The 20589-nt window shown below is 38.5% G+C and overlaps 1 protein-coding gene and 1 non-coding gene across 9 annotated transcripts in view; one reads left to right on the top strand and one right to left on the bottom strand.

The window, feature by feature from the left end:
- Setx (senataxin) overlaps positions 1-20589 on the top strand; it is an 86513-nt gene that overhangs the window by 21213 nt on the left and 44711 nt on the right. For all 8 annotated transcript variants that reach the window (XM_071601092.1, XM_071601098.1, XM_027942538.2 and 5 more), the window contains 5 exons: positions 2155-2374; positions 3342-3461; positions 6055-6226; positions 6327-6414; positions 6871-11049. In XM_071601092.1, the coding sequence (XP_071457193.1) occupies positions 2155-2374; positions 3342-3461; positions 6055-6226; positions 6327-6414; positions 6871-11049 (4779 nt within the window). The remainder of the gene's footprint in view (positions 1-2154; positions 2375-3341; positions 3462-6054; positions 6227-6326; positions 6415-6870; positions 11050-20589) is intronic.
- On the bottom strand, positions 16649-16721 carry Trnaa-ugc (transfer RNA alanine (anticodon UGC)). The gene has a single exon. It is a non-coding gene; the product is annotated as a tRNA-Ala (tRNA).

Genomic DNA, 20589 nt, shown 5'->3' with positions numbered 1-20589 from the left:
CCACATACTGGACCATAGTGAATACTTCAACATACTTTAGTGACAGTTTGAAAGAATTCGTAGAAAAGAAACTAAGCATTGATTATGAAGTAAAAATAGACAAAATTATTATTAATAACTGTTGTTAATCAAAATATACAATTAAGAGAGTGAAAATAGAAATTAAAAATTGGGAGATTTGTATGATACTAATAATACTGCAAAAGAAAAATGGACGAAGATCTGAACAGGTATGAGCCAACAGAAAAAAATATGTCCATCTAATAAACATACAAAGGAATGTTTTAATTTAAAGGTCAGGGAAATAAGAGCACAGAGTCATATCATTTTGCACTTCTGTGAATCTTGTTATTGCTGGTAAGGAATAATTGTGTAAGTATAAACTGGTGCAGCTACTTCAGAGAATAGTTTGTAGATGTTCACATATCTCATGATCAACATTTTAATTCCTGGCTTAGTATGTGAAAGAGAACTTACAATTTTTGTAATAGGAGGCCTATATAAGAAATTCCATAGCATGCTACCCAGGGTGAACAAAAATTTGGAAACAACCCAAATACCATCAGTAGGAGGGTTGATGAATTAATTGGTTTGGTCAGACATTGGAATATTATGTAGCAATTAAGACAAACTTGCCAATTTGAAACTGTGGATGAATCTTAGTAATATTATAAGTGAAATAAAGTACCTAAAGATTACATATAGGAGAAAACCCTTTCCACAGGGTTAACAAAACAAAATGAATACGTGTGTGTGTGTGTGTGTGTGTGTGTGTGTGTGAGAGAGAGAGAGAGAAAGAGAGAGAAGAGGTGCTTACAGTGGTCTTCATTGTAGTCAGTTAAGGTGCTGTCCAGTTTAATTTGTTGATGCTTTAGACATGTGAATACCCTGCCACTAACCACAATTTCCTAAATGTAACCATATATCTTTTTTTCTGTGATTGCAAAATAGTGATTTTCAACTCCAGCAGTGTCTTGATATTTATCAGACAGCACTTGACATTAATTATACTGAAATCAAGATCCTTTTCCCTTTTCCTCAATTACCTGTTTATTATCAGTATAGATTCATGGATACCTTTGTTGTGGGTTTGTGGTTTGTTTTTTTTTTCAGGAGTTTGTAATTCATTAGTCATGTTGGCTTGAAGCTCAGGCTTTTACTCATTAGGTCTTTTTCAAACTTCATTAACTGTAACTTATAGTTAAAAATGCATTAATTGAGTGCACACATACATAGCATATAAAACAAAGTATTTCATGAAAGGCTTTACTATACAGGGTGCACTCTTGATATTTTTCTCTTCTACTTTATTTAGTTATTGACTTTAGTCTGTAATCACTAAATTTAATTTATGGCCTCTGAGAAATTTAATGTCACTTCTATATGTTTTGCTGTCATTTAGAAGTGATTGGTGATTTCTTTGGAGATGTCTGGTTTTTGCTTTTTTTAAATTATTATTATTTTCTTTTGGGGGTACTGGGGGTTGAACTCAGGTGCACTTGACTATTGAGCCACATCCCCAGCCCTATTTTGTATTTTACTTAGAGACAGGGTCTCACTGAATTGCTTAGTGCCTCACTAAATTGCTGAGGTTGGCTTTGAACTCAGGATCCTCCTGCTTCAGTCTCCCAAGCCACTGGGATTATAGACATGTGCCACCTTGCCTGGCTCTTCGCCTTTTTAAACTTTCTATTATGGAGAAGTACAAACATACAAAAATAGAGGGAATGGCACAGTGAACTATCCCATTTATCAGTCAGTAAGCTTTATCAATTACCAGTATGTACTCAACATTTTACTCTGCTTTGGATCAGTTTAGAACAGATCTTGGACATCAAAGCAATTTATCCACAAGATAGTTCAGTATATGTTTCTAAAAATTAAGAACTTTGTAAAAAATGCCATTTTCACATATAATGTTTTTTTAATACTGTATTTCCTGTCGGTGTTTAAATGATTGGAAATGATTGTCTCATAAATGGCTTGTTAAGTCTATTAAGTTTAGTTTGTTCGGGATCAGACAAGATCTATATTTTGTCTTAATTAGTATCTTAAAATGTAGAGAAAGTCCAATTTTCTTATCTAGGCTGTTGCTGTACATAGGTAGACCTTTGTTGAATGAAGTCATAAACATACTCTTGTTTCTGCATTTAGGTTCGGCGCTGGGCTATCCTGACTGCAAGAAACTTGGGAAAAGTGGACAGAGATGATTATTATGACTTACAGGAGGTTTTAACTTGCCTCTTCAAAGTCATAGAGTTGGGGCTTTTAGAAAATCCAGACATCTATACTTCTTCTGTTCTCGAAAAGGGTAAACTGATTCTTCTGCCTTCACACATGTATGATACAACCAACTACAAAAACTATTGGTTAGGTGAGTATTGTTCCTACACCAATAATTATTCTTCCTGAGTGTCCTGAACAGGAAGTAATCTCTTGGTTATCTGGTCCAAATTTCAAAATTCAGGATTTCATTGTTCCTAGTTCCTGTTCTGTTATTTAATTGACTTAAACATTATGTGTATTATCATTAAACATTACTTATCCTAGATACCTGTGGAAGAGGTACATTTTCAAGCACTGGAAAATGAATCTCTTGTTTAAAGCAATATTAGAACAACAAAGTATAAGTTAAGTAGTTAATTTTTGGGGGGTGGGGGTGCCAGCAATTGAACTCGAGGACACTTGACCACTGAGCCTCATCCCCAGCCTTATTTAGTATTTTATTTAGAGACAGTGTCTTACTGAGTTGCTTAGTGCCTCCCTTTTGCTGAGGCTGGCTTTGAACTCAGGATCTTCCTGCCTCAGCCTCCTGAGCCGCTGGGGTTACAGGTGTGTCACCGCACCTGATAGTGGTTGACTTTAAATAGGGTTTGATCATTAACAACTCTTTTGCAATGTGTAAAATATTTGCTGGTCTAAAGAAACATGAATATTATTTACAAGTTTGGTACTGAGTCAAAAAGGTTCTTCCCCATTTCTTCAATTCCAGGTCCTAAGGTCATGTACTATAAATGGCATTAATTTTTCTTTCTTAGTGATGTATGAAGTTGGTACATTTAAAAATCGAAGGCATCTTAGACTTGATGAAATACAGGTTACATGGTAGTCATCTTAGACTGTTCTTTAACCAAGCCCGTCCCATTCTGCCCTTTTACCCTTGAAACAGTTTAGGTTCTATTACTTGGGAGCTGCTGTACTCAAATATCTTAGACTTATATATATTTGGGGAATGGAGTTCTTTTTGGTTTATCTTTCTCCCCCTTTTGCCAACAAAACCAGAAAAGGCATTAGAATAGTGTTATTTCATCACTTCAAGAACACTGTGAATGATCTTACAGGTATTTGCATGTTGCTGACCATTCTTGAAGAGCAAGCCATGGACTCACTGTTATTGGGCTCAGACAAGCAAAATGACTTTATGCAGTCAATCCTTCACACCATGGAGAGGCAATCAGATGGTAACACATTTCCCTTGCTAACTGCTTTTGAGTCTTGTGATGATGCACTTCTAAAATGCTAGTGTCACTAGAAGGAGTGGGGTGTGATATTGTGGGGAGAAAAGAAACTAATTTGTTTATGGTTTACATCACAGAGACAGACTTTTGAACTGGAAAGGACCTTTAGAGTAAAATTTAAGTACCTTCCTTTTACTATGGAAGAAGTGACTGAAACTCAAAGTGGTTTAACTTCCACATTGAAGCAGTTAGTGCTGGAATGAGCCCTGGAATCCCTGGGCCTTACACAGGTGTGGTAACTAACACTGGGCAGAGCCTCACTTTGCCCACAGTCTTTACCTGCTTGTTCATTTTACCAGTCACATGTGTTGTTTTTGTTTGTTTGTTTGGTACTGGGGATTGAACTCAGCACTCAACCTGAGACACATCCCAGCCCTATTTTGCTTTTTATCTGAGACAGGGTCTCACTGAGTTGTTTAGTGCCTGGCTTTTGCTGAGGCTGGCTTTGAACTCATGATCTTCCTGCCTCAGCCTCCTGAGCCACTGGGATTACAGGCGTGTACCACCACACCTGGCTCACATGTGCTTAGTGAATTTAAATTAATTAAAATTAAAAATCCACCTTTTCAGTCCCACTAGTCATATTCCAAGACTCAGTCACCACCCATGTGTGGGGATTCAGTATAAGTGTAGATAAGAAGCATTTCCCATCATCAGAAGATGTTCTTGGACAGTGCTGATCTTAGATGGTTTCTAAAAAAAGATCCTAAAATTTGTCATGGTATTTATTAGACCACACTCTTGCTGTTGCTTGAATTAAGCTGATAACAGAGTGTTTCTAATATTTATGAAGGAATGAATCAACAAAACATACCAGATTCTATGCCAACATAATGAACATATTTTCCCACCTTTCACTTTTCTGCAATCAGCTTGACTGGATATGAACTCACTGGTTGGAGATTTTAAAAGAAATATGTTTTATTTTATTCATAGCATGTTGTTTCCTGATATATTATTCCTGATTAGGGTGATTACTAATTCATTTGCCAGCAGTTGCTTCATAAATTGTTCACTTTTCCTGTGCATATCTGCACATATAATTCTGTCCTTTCTGTTAATCCATCTCACCTACCTACCTTCTTCAAAATGTGAGTCACCTTTCTTAAGAAATCTTTTATAACTGTCTTCACCTAACTACTTTTTTTCTTATATGAGAGCTTATTAAACATGAGGCAGCATCAGTTATTGTGAGGGATACAAAATGCCTAAGAAGAGCTGCACAAATAACTGATAAAAAAGCAGAGGGGGTATGTGTCAGTGAGAGAGAGAGAGAGACAAACAGGGAATAAACCCAGGGAGTTGTGAATTTTGGGCAAGTGCTCTGTCACTGAACTACATCCTGGCCCTTTTTATATTTTGAGTCAGGATGTTGCTGAGCAGCCCAGGCTGGCCTTGAACTTGCAGTCTTCCTGCTTCAGCCTCCCAAGGACCTGGGATTACAGGTGTTCACCTCCATGTCCAGCAAAAAAAGAAAAAAGAAAAAGGCAGAGTTTTAGGAAGTCTAAGGGAAATAAAGCTATACATTCAAGGGTGACTAAATATTGTCAATAACAGGGTCCTTGGCCCAGAAGAGTTCTTTCTGTAGGAAATGAAATGGCTGAGCAATATTTAATAAAGAAAGAGGCATTTAAGCTGGACAGATGGATAGAATTTTGATAGATGGTGCTTATTTGGGAAAAAGCTAGTGATTTTTTTTAGTGTGAGATTGTGGGAATATGAAAAACCTAGAGAGAAACAGTAGAGCAATATCTTGCAAGTTCTTGACTTAGAATTTTCTTTGAAGACATAAGGAGCCATTGAAAGTCTTTAAGTAGGGAAGTAACTTGCCCACTGTACTTCTAATAGAGAAGGGAAAATACTGGAAGTAAGAATTGAGGAGCAACAGGGATTTCTACAAAATGAAAGGAAAGTAGAAATTTGTCTCTAGGTTGGCAGTTGACTAGTCAGGAGACCCATGAGTCACAGGGCTATGTTGAAATACGGATGAACGGAGGGGTATGTATCTTTGCTCTACCCCATTGGTGAAAGGATTCAGTCCTTCCTACCAGCTATGCCATATAAAAATTCAGAACTATATTGAAGCAGAATTTCTTGTATTATGGGCCTCATTTTGATCTGTAAATAACAAGTTTCTCCTTCCCCTTTTTACCCGTTCTTTGTTTCTGTTATTTAGTGGAGAGTGGGAGTATAAAGTTCCAGGAATGGGGTGAGAAGTTGATTAGGAAGTATTGTCAGGTGTAGCAAACAAGGTAAAAAGGTTGTGTTTATCTAGACTGTTTTATTGCCTATTAAGCAATTGTTCCCCTAAAAAAAAAAATTTTTTTTTAGAGGTTATAGTAGTTATTTGATAAAATTTTGAAAATTTGCTAACTTTGTAAAAATCTGTCTCTTAAGAGTTGGTATGACCTTAAATTATTTGCTACTTTGCTTTTAGTTTTGTTACTAGCCGCGTAAAGAATGCTTAATTCTCAATACATTTTAGTGTATTTTTCTAATTGTTTTGTAATTTTGCAATTGCTACATTGTATTTCAGATGATAGTGTGGATCCTTTCTGGCCAGCCTTACACTGTTTCATGGTGATCCTGGATCGCCTTGGTTCTAAGGTTTGGGGTCAACTTATTGATCCTATTGAGGCATTTCAAACCATTATCAACAACGTGAGCTATAATAGGGAGATCAAAAATATACGGAACAGCTCTATAAGGTTAGTTAATGTCAGGAATTCTGTTGCAGTTGACTCAACAAGGGTTTTTTTTTTTTTCCCCTGCTTCATTTCAGTAATTTTTTTTTTGTTCATATTTAAGGACCAAGTTAGAACCGGAGTCATATTTGGATGATATGGTGACTTGCAGCCAGATTGTATACAATTATAATCCTGAAAAGGCCAAAAAGGTATAAAACGCTTTGAAAATTCAGATTCTGTTATATAGTGATTTACATAATTAGTTGCATGATGGTTTTATGATACATACCTGTTCTGCATTAGCTGCTACCAAAGGCCTGGTAATGGAGCCAGGTGAATTGTGCTTGGGAAGATGAACTTGTTACATTAGTGTGCATACTTTGGAATTAGAGAAGACAGAAGGTTTTGGGGATGGGGAAAAGGGGCATGACTAATAATCAGAGCCAGCTAATGAAAAGGGCACAGCATGGAAGGGGGTAGACTTGCACTAATGAAGCTTTAGTGTCAGTGTTCAACTTATATTTTCAATTTTTGTGGGGTTGTATATGTTGATATATAGTAAACAAAAATAGGAAAGTTTAGGGATACACACACATTTTTTTTTACAATTTGGGGTTAAACCTATTACTGTACTTATTTATCTGAATGTATTTTTCTTGTTTTAGGATTCAGGGTGGAGATCAGCCATTTGTCCAGATTATTGTCCTAATATGTATGAAGAAATGGAAACATTAGCCAATGTACTTCAGTCAGACATTGGTCAAGACATGCGTGTCCATAACAGCACATTTCTGTGGTTCATACCTTTTGTTCAGTCCCTCATGGATCTTAAGGACTTGGGTGTGGCTTACATAGTAGAGGTTATTCATCATCTGTATTCTGAAGTTAAAGATGTCCTCAACCAAACAGATGCTGTATGTGACAAAGTCACTGAATTTTTTCTTCTAATTTTGGTGTCAGTAATTGAACTGCACAGAAATAAAAAGTGTTTGCATTTGCTGTGGGTTAGCTCCCAGCAGTGGGTGGAAGCTGTTGTAAAATGTGCCAAGCTCCCTACCACTGCATTTGCACGGAGTACAGAGAAATCATCTGGAAATTGCTCCAAAGGAACAGCAATGATATCATCACTGTCATTGCATTCAATGCCATCTAACTCTGTACAGCTTGCTTGTGTGCAGCTGATCAGGAGTCTCCTGAAAGAAGGGTACCAGCTTGGGCAACAGACTCTTTGTAAGCGGTTCTGGGATAAGCTTAACTTATTCCTTCGAGGAAATTTGTCTCTAGGTTGGCAGTTGACTAGTCAGGAGACCCATGAGTTACAAACGTGTTTAAAACAAATTATTAGAAATATAAAAGTCAAAGTACCTCAGTGTAGCACTTTTGTGGATCTGACTCCATGTAAGACCCCACCTACATCTTTTAAAGAAGAAAATGAACAGATAGAGAAGTCTAAGAAAGACATGCTTTGTCTTGAAAATTCCAGCCCAACATTTTCTAAAGAACCAATGAAAATTGACACACATCAAATGCAAGAGAGCATAATGATTAAAGCAAGTAGTACTGTGAAAGAAGACAGTAACGAGCAGAATTACATGAAGGACTTGAATGTGGAAGACCATCCCTCAGCTGAGTCACACTTACAGCAGTGTAGTAAAAGCCTGTTTGCTGAAAGAGCTCCAAACCAAGGTAAAGCGAGCAGAGGGGTACAGAAGTCTGTGAAGGAAAGCTCTCATACGCCCCAGAGCTGTCCTTCAAGAAATGGTCCAGACAAGGGCTGTGGCCAGGGAATCATCAAATCAACACGTTCACTGACTGATTCCTGCACTGATTGTCTGGCAAAAGTAACCACATCAAGTGAGGATTTCTCTTTAAAGGATGATGCTCTTGGTAAAACCTCAAAACCAAAATCTAAGGCACAGAAAGATGAAATCTGTGCAAAGTTATCACATGTTATAAAGAAGCAACACAGGAAAAGTACTTCGATCAGTGATGCTTTCAGTTTAGGGGAAAATCTGACTGCATCTAATATGGAGACTTTCTATTTAAGAAAAGATGCAGGAGTTCAGAAAGGGGATGGCTTCACACATGACCCATCTTTAAACCCTAATGGTATTCCAGATGGTGAAAATGGAGAACAAAAATCTCAAAACAGTTTATCACTGAAAAAGAAACACTTAAAGAGCGAAGAGTTGGATATGTTCTCTTACGGAAATAATTGCAAAGTACAGGATTGTTATGCTGATGATAAAGATTTGGTTTCATTTACAGAAATTACCAATACTTTGGTGAAGAAAACATCTCCCTTTAAAGATCCTGTGACTATACTGAAATCAAGAAATAAGGATATGAATAAGAGTGTGGGTCTGATTTCCTCTAACTTGGTAAGAGAGCAGGCCCCTGGCATCAGTCCTAAGTCTGATACCTTAACAGATTCTCAAGTGGATAGAGACCTCCACAAATTGTCTTTAATAGCTCAAGCCAGTGTTATTAAGTTTCCATCAGATTCAACTCTAAAAAGTACATCCCAGCTGCAGAGAAGAGTAAAGGATGATAAAAGGTGTTTCACAGCTAACCAAAATAATGTTGTGGATACCTGCCATGGACAAATTATTGTTATTTCAGATTCTGATGATGATGATGAGACAATTCTTGGGTTTGAAAAATGCATTGAACAGGGCAAAGTATCTATTGAGAAAGAATCTCTGGCACAGCATGATTCAATAGTTACTACTACTGTGGAAAAGAAACTTATAAAGGAAGAAAAGACAAACTCCCTTTTGCACTTTGAGGAATCTGATTCTCAGTTTTTTGAGTTTGAAAGTCCATCTGAAGTGTTTTCAGTTTGGGAAGATCATAAAGTGGACAAGCATTCAGTTCAAGAGACTGAAAAAAGTTCCTGTGTGACTCATGTAGCCGACAGCACCAATAACTGGGGCTATGGTACAGAGTATGCATCTGAAGAGGCGGTGTGCAGGGTCGTGGAGAGTGTCGAGGAGCACCCAGAGCCTCACAGCAGCAGTGCTTCCATGGAGGATCTTCGTGAAATCCAAGTTAAAAAGCCTAAGAGGAAACGATTTGAAAAACCTGTGTCTGAAGATCCTCTCAGGCCTTCATCTTCTGTCCGAAATGAGGACCATTCTGATGTTCTTAATGAGAGAGAGCTTACTGAAAATGACTTAAAGAGTACAGACGTGAGGACTGTAACTCCCAGTTCAAGTGTTCAGAGGGCCACGGCGGTTTCAGTAAAAAAGTCTCCAAAGCTTCGGACTTACTCAAAACCCATTAGGAGAGTCCCAGTTTCTAAAACTAAGAAAACACATTCAGATGCCAAAAAAGGGCAGAATAAAAGTTCACATTACCTAAGTTGTAGGACGACTCCTGCTGTAGTTCCACCAAAGAAATTTCGCCAGTGTCCTGAACCAACTTCCACAGTTGAGAAGCTTGGTTTGAAGAAAGCTCCTCGGAAGGCCTTTGAGTTGTCCCAACGATCTTTAGAGTATTTAGTTCAGTTACGCGATCATGGCAAAACTGTCGGAGTAGTAGACACCCAAAAAAAGACCAAGTTAATTTCTCCTCAGACTCTTTCTGTTAAAAATAATAAGAAACTGCTGACAAGTCAGGATCTTCATTCACCAAGGCAGGCACGACCTAAGTCACAGCAAAACAGACAAGAACTTTTTGGTTACGGAAGTGCGGATGCTCCAAGGGCAGGGACACGTAGAACACATAATTCTGACATACTTGTACCTGAGTCTGAGAGGTCAGATTATAAAAGCAGTGATGCACTTGCTAGCGGTGATGAAAAGCAGTTAATAAAAGACTTTCCTTCAGAACCAGAGACCAAAACAGCAAAGTACACATCTCAGGTAACTGAGGGTGCTTGTGTTTTGAACCAGTGTGATTCTGGAGGGTTGAATGGAAGACTGCCAGCCAACGAAGGAGTGATCTCTACTTTAGAAACCCCTTTAGCTGGAGGTGATCTTGCAGCACACCGTGTCGAGATGGCAGCTCTGAAAGAAGTGGATCCTGAGTCCAACAGCGATGCAGAGGATGACAACTTATTTTTAACACAGCATGATCCTGAAGATATGGATTTATGTTCACAAATGGAGTATGGTAATGATAAGCTCATTGAATTGGTTCATGGAAAAGATACAGTTCAGGTAGAAGAAAATTCTGTGAGTCGGCCTCATTTGGAATCTTTGAGTGTCACAAAGTGTAAGTTCAAAGATGGTATCGAAACCACGAAAAGCCAGGGTGAATGCTGCTCAGGACCCTCTGAAATCAAAGCAGATGAAGATGTGTTTCGGAAGCCTGGCTTGCCTCTTTCTGCAGCCAAACCTTTAAGACCTTCTACCACCAAGGTTTTTAGTTCAAAGAGTACTTCACGCATTGCCAATCTTTCCAAGTCTTTGGAAAATACTTCACTTCCATCAGCTCTAAAAAATAAATCAAATGGAGTACAGTCTATTTTGAAAGTACCACAGCCTGCTTCCCTGGTACCTCAGAAGCCAGCAGGTGATGGGAATAGTTTGTGCAATGTGCTTCATTCTCAGGCTCCAAATAATTCCAGCAAGCAAGGCTACAAGCTTCCATTTGGTGAAAGCAAATCTTTTTCAGTTTCTTCTCCAGTAAATATTCTCTTGTCATCACAGTCTATCTCCGACACCTTTGTTAAAGAGGTCTTAAAATGGAAATATGAAATGTTTTTGAACTTTGATCAGTGTGGGCCCCCAGCAAGTCTTTGTCAGTCCATCTCAAGACCTGTGCCTGTCCGATTTCAAGATTGTGGAGAGTATTTTAATGTTTTTTTACCTTTGATGATATTGAATACTTTTGAAACAGTAAGTATGCTTTTGTCATTTGCCTCTCCTTTTCAAGTTGCTTTACTGCTGAGTCATAATTAGAGGACAGTCTAGGGACCTGTTTGATTCCATGTTGTTGTTAGATTTCATGTTGAACAGATGTTTGTAGGAGCCACAGTTCCAGATGCTGATGGTACTGTTAACCTTTGACCCCTGCAGTTACAGACCCAGTTCTTGCACTGATGGGCGAGTCTGGGGGTAGCCTAGGGGAGAGCTGACACATGCAGAGTTTGTGCAGGATATAAGGGGAAGTGCCAATGCACAAGGAGAGAGTCTTCCGGCTGCATTTGTTTTTATTTTTGGCTTTGTTTTTTTGGGGAGGTGGGTAGGAACCAGGGCACTCGCCCATGAGCCACATCCCCAGACCTGTTTTGTATTGTATTTTATCTAGAGACAGGGTCTCACTGAGTTGCTTAGCGCCTTGCCATTGCTGAGGCTGGCTTTGAATTTGCTCCTGTCTTAGCCTCCTAACTGTCTGGGATCACAGGCATGCACCACCGCACCCAGCTATGGCAGTCTTACTTACGACTCCTCAGCCCCAGCATCCTGTTGTGGTTCTTTTCTTCCTCAGCTTCTTGACTAGGGTTGCCAAGTAAAATACAAGGTTCCCGGTTAAATTTGAACCTCAGAGCCAGGTATGGGTGGTACAGACCTAGATAGAGTTGGAGGCCAGCCTGGTCAAAATAGTTAGATCCTGTCTTTTAAAAAAAAACTGAACCTCAGAACTACATTTTGAGGGGTGTGTGTGTGTGTGTGATTTTCAAGGAGAAAAAGGAGTTGGGAGTAAATTTTTTTATTTTTCATGTTTCTTTGGAAAAAACAAGACCTGGGTGTTCATTAAGTTTCTTAAAAGTACATACAAGAATTTTGAGGTAATGTTCATGAATTTATTCACTTACTTGATATTTAGGTGCCCATTATGTGCCACACGCATTTATAGGCCAGGGAGGGAAAGTGGTCTCTGCCTTCTACAAGATACTATTTCATGTTGGGATAAGCATTCCAGTGTGACCTAGAACAAAGAAAGCAGTGTGCTTTAGATAGCAGGTTAGAAAGCCTCTGTGAGCAGATGGTGTTTACACAGAGACCAAAGGATCAGAAGGAGCCAGCTGCAGGAGTGTCCTCCAGACAGGAGTGCAGGTGCCGGTAGCAAGTGGGTTGGTGTGTTGGAGGAAAGGACCTGTGTTGAACAAGGGCCGGTGCTGTAAGAGGGTGTTCAGGGCATTGTTAATACTTGGCAAGATAAATGGCTTTTGTAAAGCTTGAAAATGAACTTCAGCTTCAACCTTTAAAATGAACTTTATGTCAAATCTTTTGAGTAAAGTAATGCCCCAAATCTTAGCCATTTTTATAGGGTTCTGTTCTTATTTCATGTATGTGGTACTTTCAATTAGCTAAAGAATATTAAAATTAGAAGTTTTTCTTAATTTGTATACTTGTTTCCCTAGTTTTTTTCCTGTTCATTTTAGTGTTTGTAGTTCTTTTCTTAATTCCTTCTTTCAATTGGCTGATTTCTGGTGGTCTACTGATGTTTAAGAGCAGGAAACCATAAAGTAGATTGGGGCATGATTCATAGTAGCCAAAATATGAAAACAATTTACATGTCCATCAGCTGACAAATGGATAAACAAAATATGGTTTGTTCATTCAATGAAATATTATTCAGCCATTAAAAGGAAAGGTGTTCTGATTCATATTCATTGATGAACTTTGAAAACATTGTGCTGCTGAAAGAAGTCAGGTGCAGAAGGTCAGGTTTTATGATTCTGTCCATGTGTTGCCCAGAAAAGGCAGGTTCATAGGGACAAAAAGCAGATGAGTAGTTGTCAGGGAGTGGGTGGGTGAAGGGATTGAGACTATAATAGGTATAGGATATTTGGGAGAATGATGGAAATTATTAGACCAACAATTTTTATGGTGTCAAGATAACCTTGTTTAGTGTGTGTGTGTGTGTGTGTGTGTGTGTATATATATTTTTTTTTTAGTTGTCATTGGATTTTACTTATTTACTTATATGCGGTGCTGAGAATCGAACCCAGTGCCTCATGCATGTGAGGCAAGTGCTCTACCACTGAGCCACAACCCAGCCCAGCATTGTTTAGTTTTTCTAATAAGTCAAGGCTGTGGCATCAACCCCAGTCCTGGACCAGGGGTCATCACCCTTATTCTGGTATACTTGTTATAACTTTACTTGCACCTTATTAATGGAATACTGTAGTGAGTATAGACTTAATTAATTAACTAGGGATTGAATGCAGAGAATAATGTATACTAGGTGAGTGCTCTGCCACTAAGCTACATCCCTGGCCCAAGTACTGACTCTTTTTTACAAAACATTGGTATCCTATTTAGAATCTAAAGTGTAGTGTTTGATTATCCAGTTATATGCCCTAGTACAGGTGGAATATAATGATATTAATGTAGAATTATCCCTCAACACAAAGGTCAGGAGCAAATTCAGTTTTTAGAGATGTGAATCTTTTCTATACTGATATGGTTAAAAGAAGTATTTGTTTTAATTATTGCACTTAAAATATAAAAGTATTAATTAGATAAATGTACACTATGTGAGCGGGGATTAGTTTTATTTCTTTTTTAAATTTTTTTGTAGCCAATTGTGCAAATGCTCTTTTACATTAAAAGTTAGGTTGCTGACTGTCTGCGGTTCTTTACTGTCACCTCTGTGTGAATATAGTGTGGTTGTGGCCAGTCGGGTAGAGGGAGCAGGCAGGAAGGGAATGTTCTGGTGCATCAGCTTTGCTTTTCAGTGGTTTAATCAGAGAGATGGCTCTGGCTCTTCAGCCAGTCAGATTGTAATTTGTTTTGAGAAGAAAATGAAACAACATATGATGAGTGACATTGAGAGGCTGCTCTTGAAAACTGGCTGAGAACCAGAAGAGGTAGGAGAGGGTTGGGATGTCAAGAAAACAGCACTTTGAGATAGGATCTAAGGTATGTATGAAGAGGGAGATTAAGTATGAAGCCTTACAGGGGATTTCATTTTGAGTTCTTTAGGAAGGTGTTGGAAGATTTTTCACTGGTGGGTGTTTGGACTGGAGAGTAGAAATAGACACCAGTTTACATATTGTTGCATGTCACTCTTGTTGCTGGGTGGAGAATAATGTGTAGAAAGGCAGGTAGAAGTATAGCAACCCAGAGATATATGCTGGTGGTTTGATTTGGGTGGTAGCTGTGGGAAGGTAGAGGAAATAAGGTATTGGGGATAGACTTTGGAGAGATACTGTCATGACTTGCTGATGGAGTGGATGTGGGAGTTGAAAAGAGGATGATTAAAAAAATTAAGACTGAAACTTTCCCAGAAACTCATTAATAATGCCAAAGGAATCTGAACCACGTGTACACACAGATAGTTGTATATGTTTATGAATGTGTTAAAGAGACAAGTTCCAATAATAATAATATCTGCCATAGGTGCACATAAAAAGAACCAGAAAGATTTAAGATGAAAGTATGGAAAAAGATACAAAAGACAAACATGAACCAAAGAAAGCCCGAATTGCTTTGCAGTCGAAGCCAATTTTAACATGGACACACTGGAAGGGACAAAGAAAGTAGATACCAAGGAGGGATCAGAAACCCAGGAGCTCACCTCAGTGGTAAACAAGTGTGTCTCAAGGTGTACAGGCAGCATTTGACAGGATAGTTGCAGGTCTGAACAGCGCTCCACCTGGTGTTCAATAATACAGTTCACTAAGATGAAGAAAAACAGCAGTGAATAATTGGAAGACACACTTCTGATCGTTTCTAGATGGTCTACATAGAAATCCCAATAAAATCAATAGTTGAGCACAAGATTGATGTATAAAAAGGTTAGTGTCCCTTTATGGCTCCAATAAGCAGTTAGAAAATATGGAAGAAAACATCATACACAATAGTAACCGAAGCTGCAGACCTGTTAGGAATTATCCTAATAGTAAATACACAAGCCATTTATGGAGAACACTTTAAGACTCTTGATTTTGAAAATCATAATGGAAGATAGTTCATCCTTTATTTAGCTGTATTCATGAATGAGATGTTTTCCCATTATAGAGAGATGACTTCTTTCTGAATTAATAAAAAGTTTGGTCAAGTCGAGATCAAGACTTTGATCAAAACTAAAATAAGAAAATTTGTTCAAGTTAAAATCCAAAACCAGGCATGGTGGCGCACGCCTGTAATCCCTGTGGCACGGGAGGCTGAGTCACAAAGATCACAAGTTCAAAGCCAACCTCAGCAACTTAGCAAGATCCTAAGCAACTGAGTGAGACCCTGTCTCAAAATAAAACATAAAAAAGGCTGGGGATGTGCCTCAGTGGTTAAGCAACCCTGGGTTCAATTCCAGATACCAAGAAAAAAAAAATCCAAATTAAAACCAAAAAATTAGTTCAAGTAAAATTCAAGCAAAAGGGCTGGGCTTGTGGCTCAGTGGTAGAGCTCTTGCCTGGCATGTGTGAGGTACTGGATTCAGTTCTCACCACCACTTATAAATAAGTGAATTAAAATAAAGGTCCATCAACAACTAAAAATATTTTTTAAAAATTCAAGCAAAAATGTTTTGAGTTAAACTTACTTTAAATATTTTAAATTAAAATGTTTACTTAAATGTTTTAAGGGAGAGTGAAATCTACTAATATAATTACTTCAGTTTGTTATTGCCATGTATCTCAAGTTAAGCCGCCTGCCCCAGCACAAATCCTTTTTCACTTTCCCCTGAACAAAATGTAAACCAATGCCAGAAAGCAGAAAGAGAAAGGTGTTGGATACCTTTCTTACTGTAAGGCGTAAGGCTTTTTTTTTTTTTTTTTTTTTAACTTTGTGTCTGTGAAAGTACGGAGGAGTTTTATAGAAAGAAAAAAGTGAAATAAAGTCAGATGAGAAAGCAAAAAGGAAAGAGAAGCATAATAGGTGGTGGGGGGGTGAACTTGCCTCATCTAATGTAAAGATAGTTTAAAGCCATACTAATAGACAAATAAGAGAGTGGCACAAGAGCAGTTGAGACCCATGGCTCCTAAGCATGAATCCCTCACATTGATTATCATCTAGGATGAGATGAATAGGGAACCACAGGTCATGGGGAAGGGTACATGGGTGGTTCTGAGAAAGCTGACCCACTCCATTGGGAAAAAATAGGCTGGATCTGTACCTTCTGGCCCAGAAACTTTAGTTAATACACCCATAGTGGTCTTCATTCATGATGTCAGTTTTAGCTACCCGTGACAGACAAGCATGGTCCAAAAATATTATATGGAAAATCCCAGAATAATATTGCCCCTTCCCTGGTAACACAATTAAGTCCAGCTCCAAATGTGAGTCATCCTTTTGTCCCATGTATCCACGATGAAAGTACTATCTGCTAGTCACTTAGCAGACACCTTGCTCTCCAGATTGACCTGCAGCATCACAGTGCTTGTGTTCAAATAACCCTTATCAAAGCACAAGAAGAGTGGTGCTGATAATTTGGCTATGCCAAAGAGAAACCATAAATTGATTCCTTTAAAAAAAAAAAAAAAAGATAGGAGTTCTGAGTGTTTGTTGGGTTGTTTTTTGTTGTTGTTGGTTTTGGTTTTGGTTTTTTTGGTGATTCTGGGGATCAAACCCAGGGCCTTTTGCATGCAAGGCAAACACTCTACCAGCTGAGCTATATTGCCAGCTCCTGAAGTTCTGAATCTTTATTTGGAGTTTGATATATGCTCTTTGAGGCATCTACTGGGAGTCACAGATAAGGGGGAATTGTTACATATTTGAAATGTAACTTTTCTGCTAATAGAAAAAACTGTCAGCCTGTTTCACCAAGATGGCATTGAAAGCTAAGAAGAAAGCTCCTGCCCCTCCCAAAGCTGAAGCCAGAGCAAGGGCTTTCAAGACCCAAAAGAATGTGCTGAAAGGTATCCACAACCACGCAAAGAAAGTCTGCACATGACCACTTTCCAGTGGCCCTAGGCACTGGTTCAGGAGGCAGCCCTGGTAGCCTTGAAAAAGTGCCCAGGAGAAACATACTTGACCATTGGGCCATCGCTGTGAAGGGGAGAAAAGATAACAGCACATGAGTGTTCCTTGTGGACATCAAGGCCTACAAGCCAGATAGGCTATAAAGAAGTTTCGTGAGGTTGATGTGGCCCAGGAGAACACCTGATCAGTCCTGATGAAAGAGGAAAATATCAGAAAAACTAAGTTCATCATAAAACTCTAAGAAGCATTAAACCAACACAAAATGAGATGATGGATTTAACTCTGTCAAAGACTTATGTTTTCAGTGAAGGACCTCATATTCAAAGTTGACTGGTGAAGAGAGTTAAAACATTACAAAATTCACAAGGTCCTAAGAACTGGAAGTTTTAATAGGACTTAACAGGTTAGCAGAAAAATAGAAGTCAGTAGAAGATGTATAACAGAAAGTCAGTTTGCAGAAGGGAAGTGCAAGTGATGATAGGTGTTATGACATATTAGCTCACACTAAGAAGGAAATTGAAGACACAGTGGTGAGCGGCAGTTTGTGATCTTTTTTTGTCTAGCAGTCTTTACTCCTAGGTTTACCCATCAGAGGATCATGTGCACAGATCCATCCATCCATAAGAATTTGTTGGTCTTGGGATTTTCTCTCATGAGATTGTTTATGCACTCAGACCCAGTTAAGAGAATGGATGAATAAAATGTAGTTTCATACTAGGGAGTATTATGCAATTGTTGATACCAAGAGAGACTTTGAAATATTGATTGGAAAAGAAAGCTGGTTTGTAATACAATACTATTTTAGGTAAACCACACCCACTCTCTACACACACACACACACACACACACACACACACACACACACTGGATTTTTCAGTGATACTATACCAAATACAGGATTGTGGGTGCCTAAGGTACAAGATGTGATGGAATTGGAATACAGGAAAAGTCAAAAGAGCCTTATATACTAATGGAAGTGCATCATGAACTGAAGATTTGGATTAACTCCACATGAGATCAAGGGGGAGGAAAAATAACAGCAAGAGAGTAAGCATTGAATTTGGTGAATGGCAAATTTGGTGGAGTAATGATTAAGAAAGAAGTTGGTATAAAAGTAGTGAACAGAAAGATGTTTTGCTAACCTATGCAATGACGACAAAAAAAGTCACGCTACATGGTGATTAGAAGATAAGGAAGCTTTTCGTGTGTGTGTTAGCTAAAGCTTCATTATTAATGGGAGTGAGCAGTAGGTAGAAATCGATATGAGAAATGGATGACTCCATAATAGAGTTTGAGTTCTAAAGAGGAGGAGAGAGATCGAGAAGGCGAGTTAATGAGTTTGCAGATTTGTGATGATGGCATGGGTTTGAATGCCAGTTGCTTTGTCTATTTTGGGTTTTGTTGTCTTCTGTCTCCTGAAAGGCAAGGGTGACTTTGGGTACTGTGAGCCAAGCCAGTGCTGCAGGAACTCCTTTTCCCCAGTGAAACAACTATTTTCATGTAATTTTTTTTTCCTCAAGAAAACTTCCTTAGAAACACAAACATCTCATTATAACCAAAATACTTAGTATGTGGGGAAATACTTTAATCAGATCATATTATTACACTAGTTTCTCTGTGAAAAGTTAAATTATTAGGAACACTGTTTGCTAGAATGATCCTTTCTTTTTTTAAATTAATTTTTTAAAAATTATACATGACAGCAGAATGCATTATAATTCTTATCACACATATAGAGCACAATTTTTCGTATCTCTGGTTGTATGCAAAGTATATTCACACCAATTCGTGTCTTCATACCTGTACTTTGGATAATAATATCCATCACATTCCACCATCATTTCTAACTCCATGCCCCCTCCCTTCCATTCCCACCCCTCTTCCCTATCTAGAGTTCATCTATTCCTCCCATGCTCCCCCTGCTTACCCCATTATGAATCAGCCTCTTCATATCACAGAAAACATTCGCCATTTGGGTTTTGGGGACTGGCCAACTTCACTCAGCATTATCTTCTCTAACTCCATCCATTTACCTGCAAATGCCATGATTTTATTCTCTTCTGTTGCTGAGTAATATTCCATTGTGTATATGTCACTTTTTTAAATCCATTCATCCACTGAAGGGCATCTAGTTTGGTTCCACAGTTTAGCTGTTGTGAATTATGCTGCTATAAACATTGAGTGGCTGTGTTCCTGTAGTGTGCTGTTTTTAAGTCCTTTGGGTATAGACTGAGGAGAGGGATAGCTGGGTCAAATGGTGGTTCCATTCCGAATTTTCCAAGAAATCTCCATACTGCTCTCCATATTGGCTGTACCAATTTGCAGTCCCACCAGCAGTATATGAGTGTACCTTTTTCCAAAGCCACAGGCTCACCAACACTTCTTATTGTCTTCATAATAGCTTCCATTCTGACTGGAGGGAGATGAAACCTTAAGAGTAGTTTTGATTTGCATTTCTCTAATTGCTAGCTAGAATGATCCTTTTTGTGTAGTTATTAGACAGGGGGGGACTCAGACCTCCTTTGAGAAAAAAGCCTACCTAGGTCTCCATCTCCCACACTGAGGAAGGAAGGAGCAGGGTGTTCTTTGTTCATTTACAGTGCTTTGTAAGGTTGTTACATCATTACCACTCCTTTCATATTTGTAAAGGCACTGAATGTCAGTTTCTGTTCAGTGTATTCTAAATGTTCTTATATTTAGGGAGCTTGATTTTTGTGTGTGATTCTTTTCATCCTCTGAACTTGGTGAATTGTGGAATTGGGATTACATCCACCTTGGTAACACTCTGGTAGACCACGGCATCCACTTGTTTGACTTTCAGCTGTTACTTGGCTTAAAAAGATTAGCTCTTGCCTTTCACGATTTTTAAATTTCTTAGATTCAAATAGGTTATGAAAAAGAAAAAGAACCAAATGGGTCATAAAACTAACTGCATCAAATACACAAGCCAGTGACTTATATATTATGTTGAGTATATTAATTAGGATTTCTTACCTAGCTAAGTTTCTCTGTGATGTCTGCAGAAGTTCAGTAATCATTGGTGGGCTATCATAACTTGTGGAGTTCATGTAGAAGTTCATATTAGGCCCAAATAATTTCAAAATAAAACTGTCTGCCCTCTTTCCTCCAGGGTGGGAACTAGCTAGGATCTTCTGGGCAGTCTTAGGCACATCTCATGTTCTCTAGGATAAGCAGTGATGAAGTTTTACTGGCTCAATCTTTTTTTCTTTGTTGTACACACTAGGATGCTATTGAGGTGTAATGTATAAATTTACCCTTTTAGAGTGTTCAGTTGAGTGATTTTAGTAAATCTGCAGAGTCAGTCAACCATCACCACAATCCAGTTTTAGAATATTTCTGTAGCCCTGTGACAATCCCTTATGTCTTTTGCAGTCACTTCCCATTCCTAGGACTAGCCCCAGGCAGACACTGATCTTCTTCATCTGTAGATTTGCCTTTTCTGGACATGTCACCTCACAGGACTAGGCAGTACATTAGTCTCTTGCATCTGGCTCCTCTTGCTTACCCATGTTGAAGTGTCTATTACATAGTGTTTCATGGTCTTAT

This window comes from Marmota flaviventris, chromosome 13, assembly GCF_047511675.1.
Source record: "Marmota flaviventris isolate mMarFla1 chromosome 13, mMarFla1.hap1, whole genome shotgun sequence".
Taxonomy (NCBI): Eukaryota; Metazoa; Chordata; class Mammalia; order Rodentia; family Sciuridae; genus Marmota; species Marmota flaviventris.
This window is presented reverse-complemented; position numbering and strand designations above follow the sequence as displayed.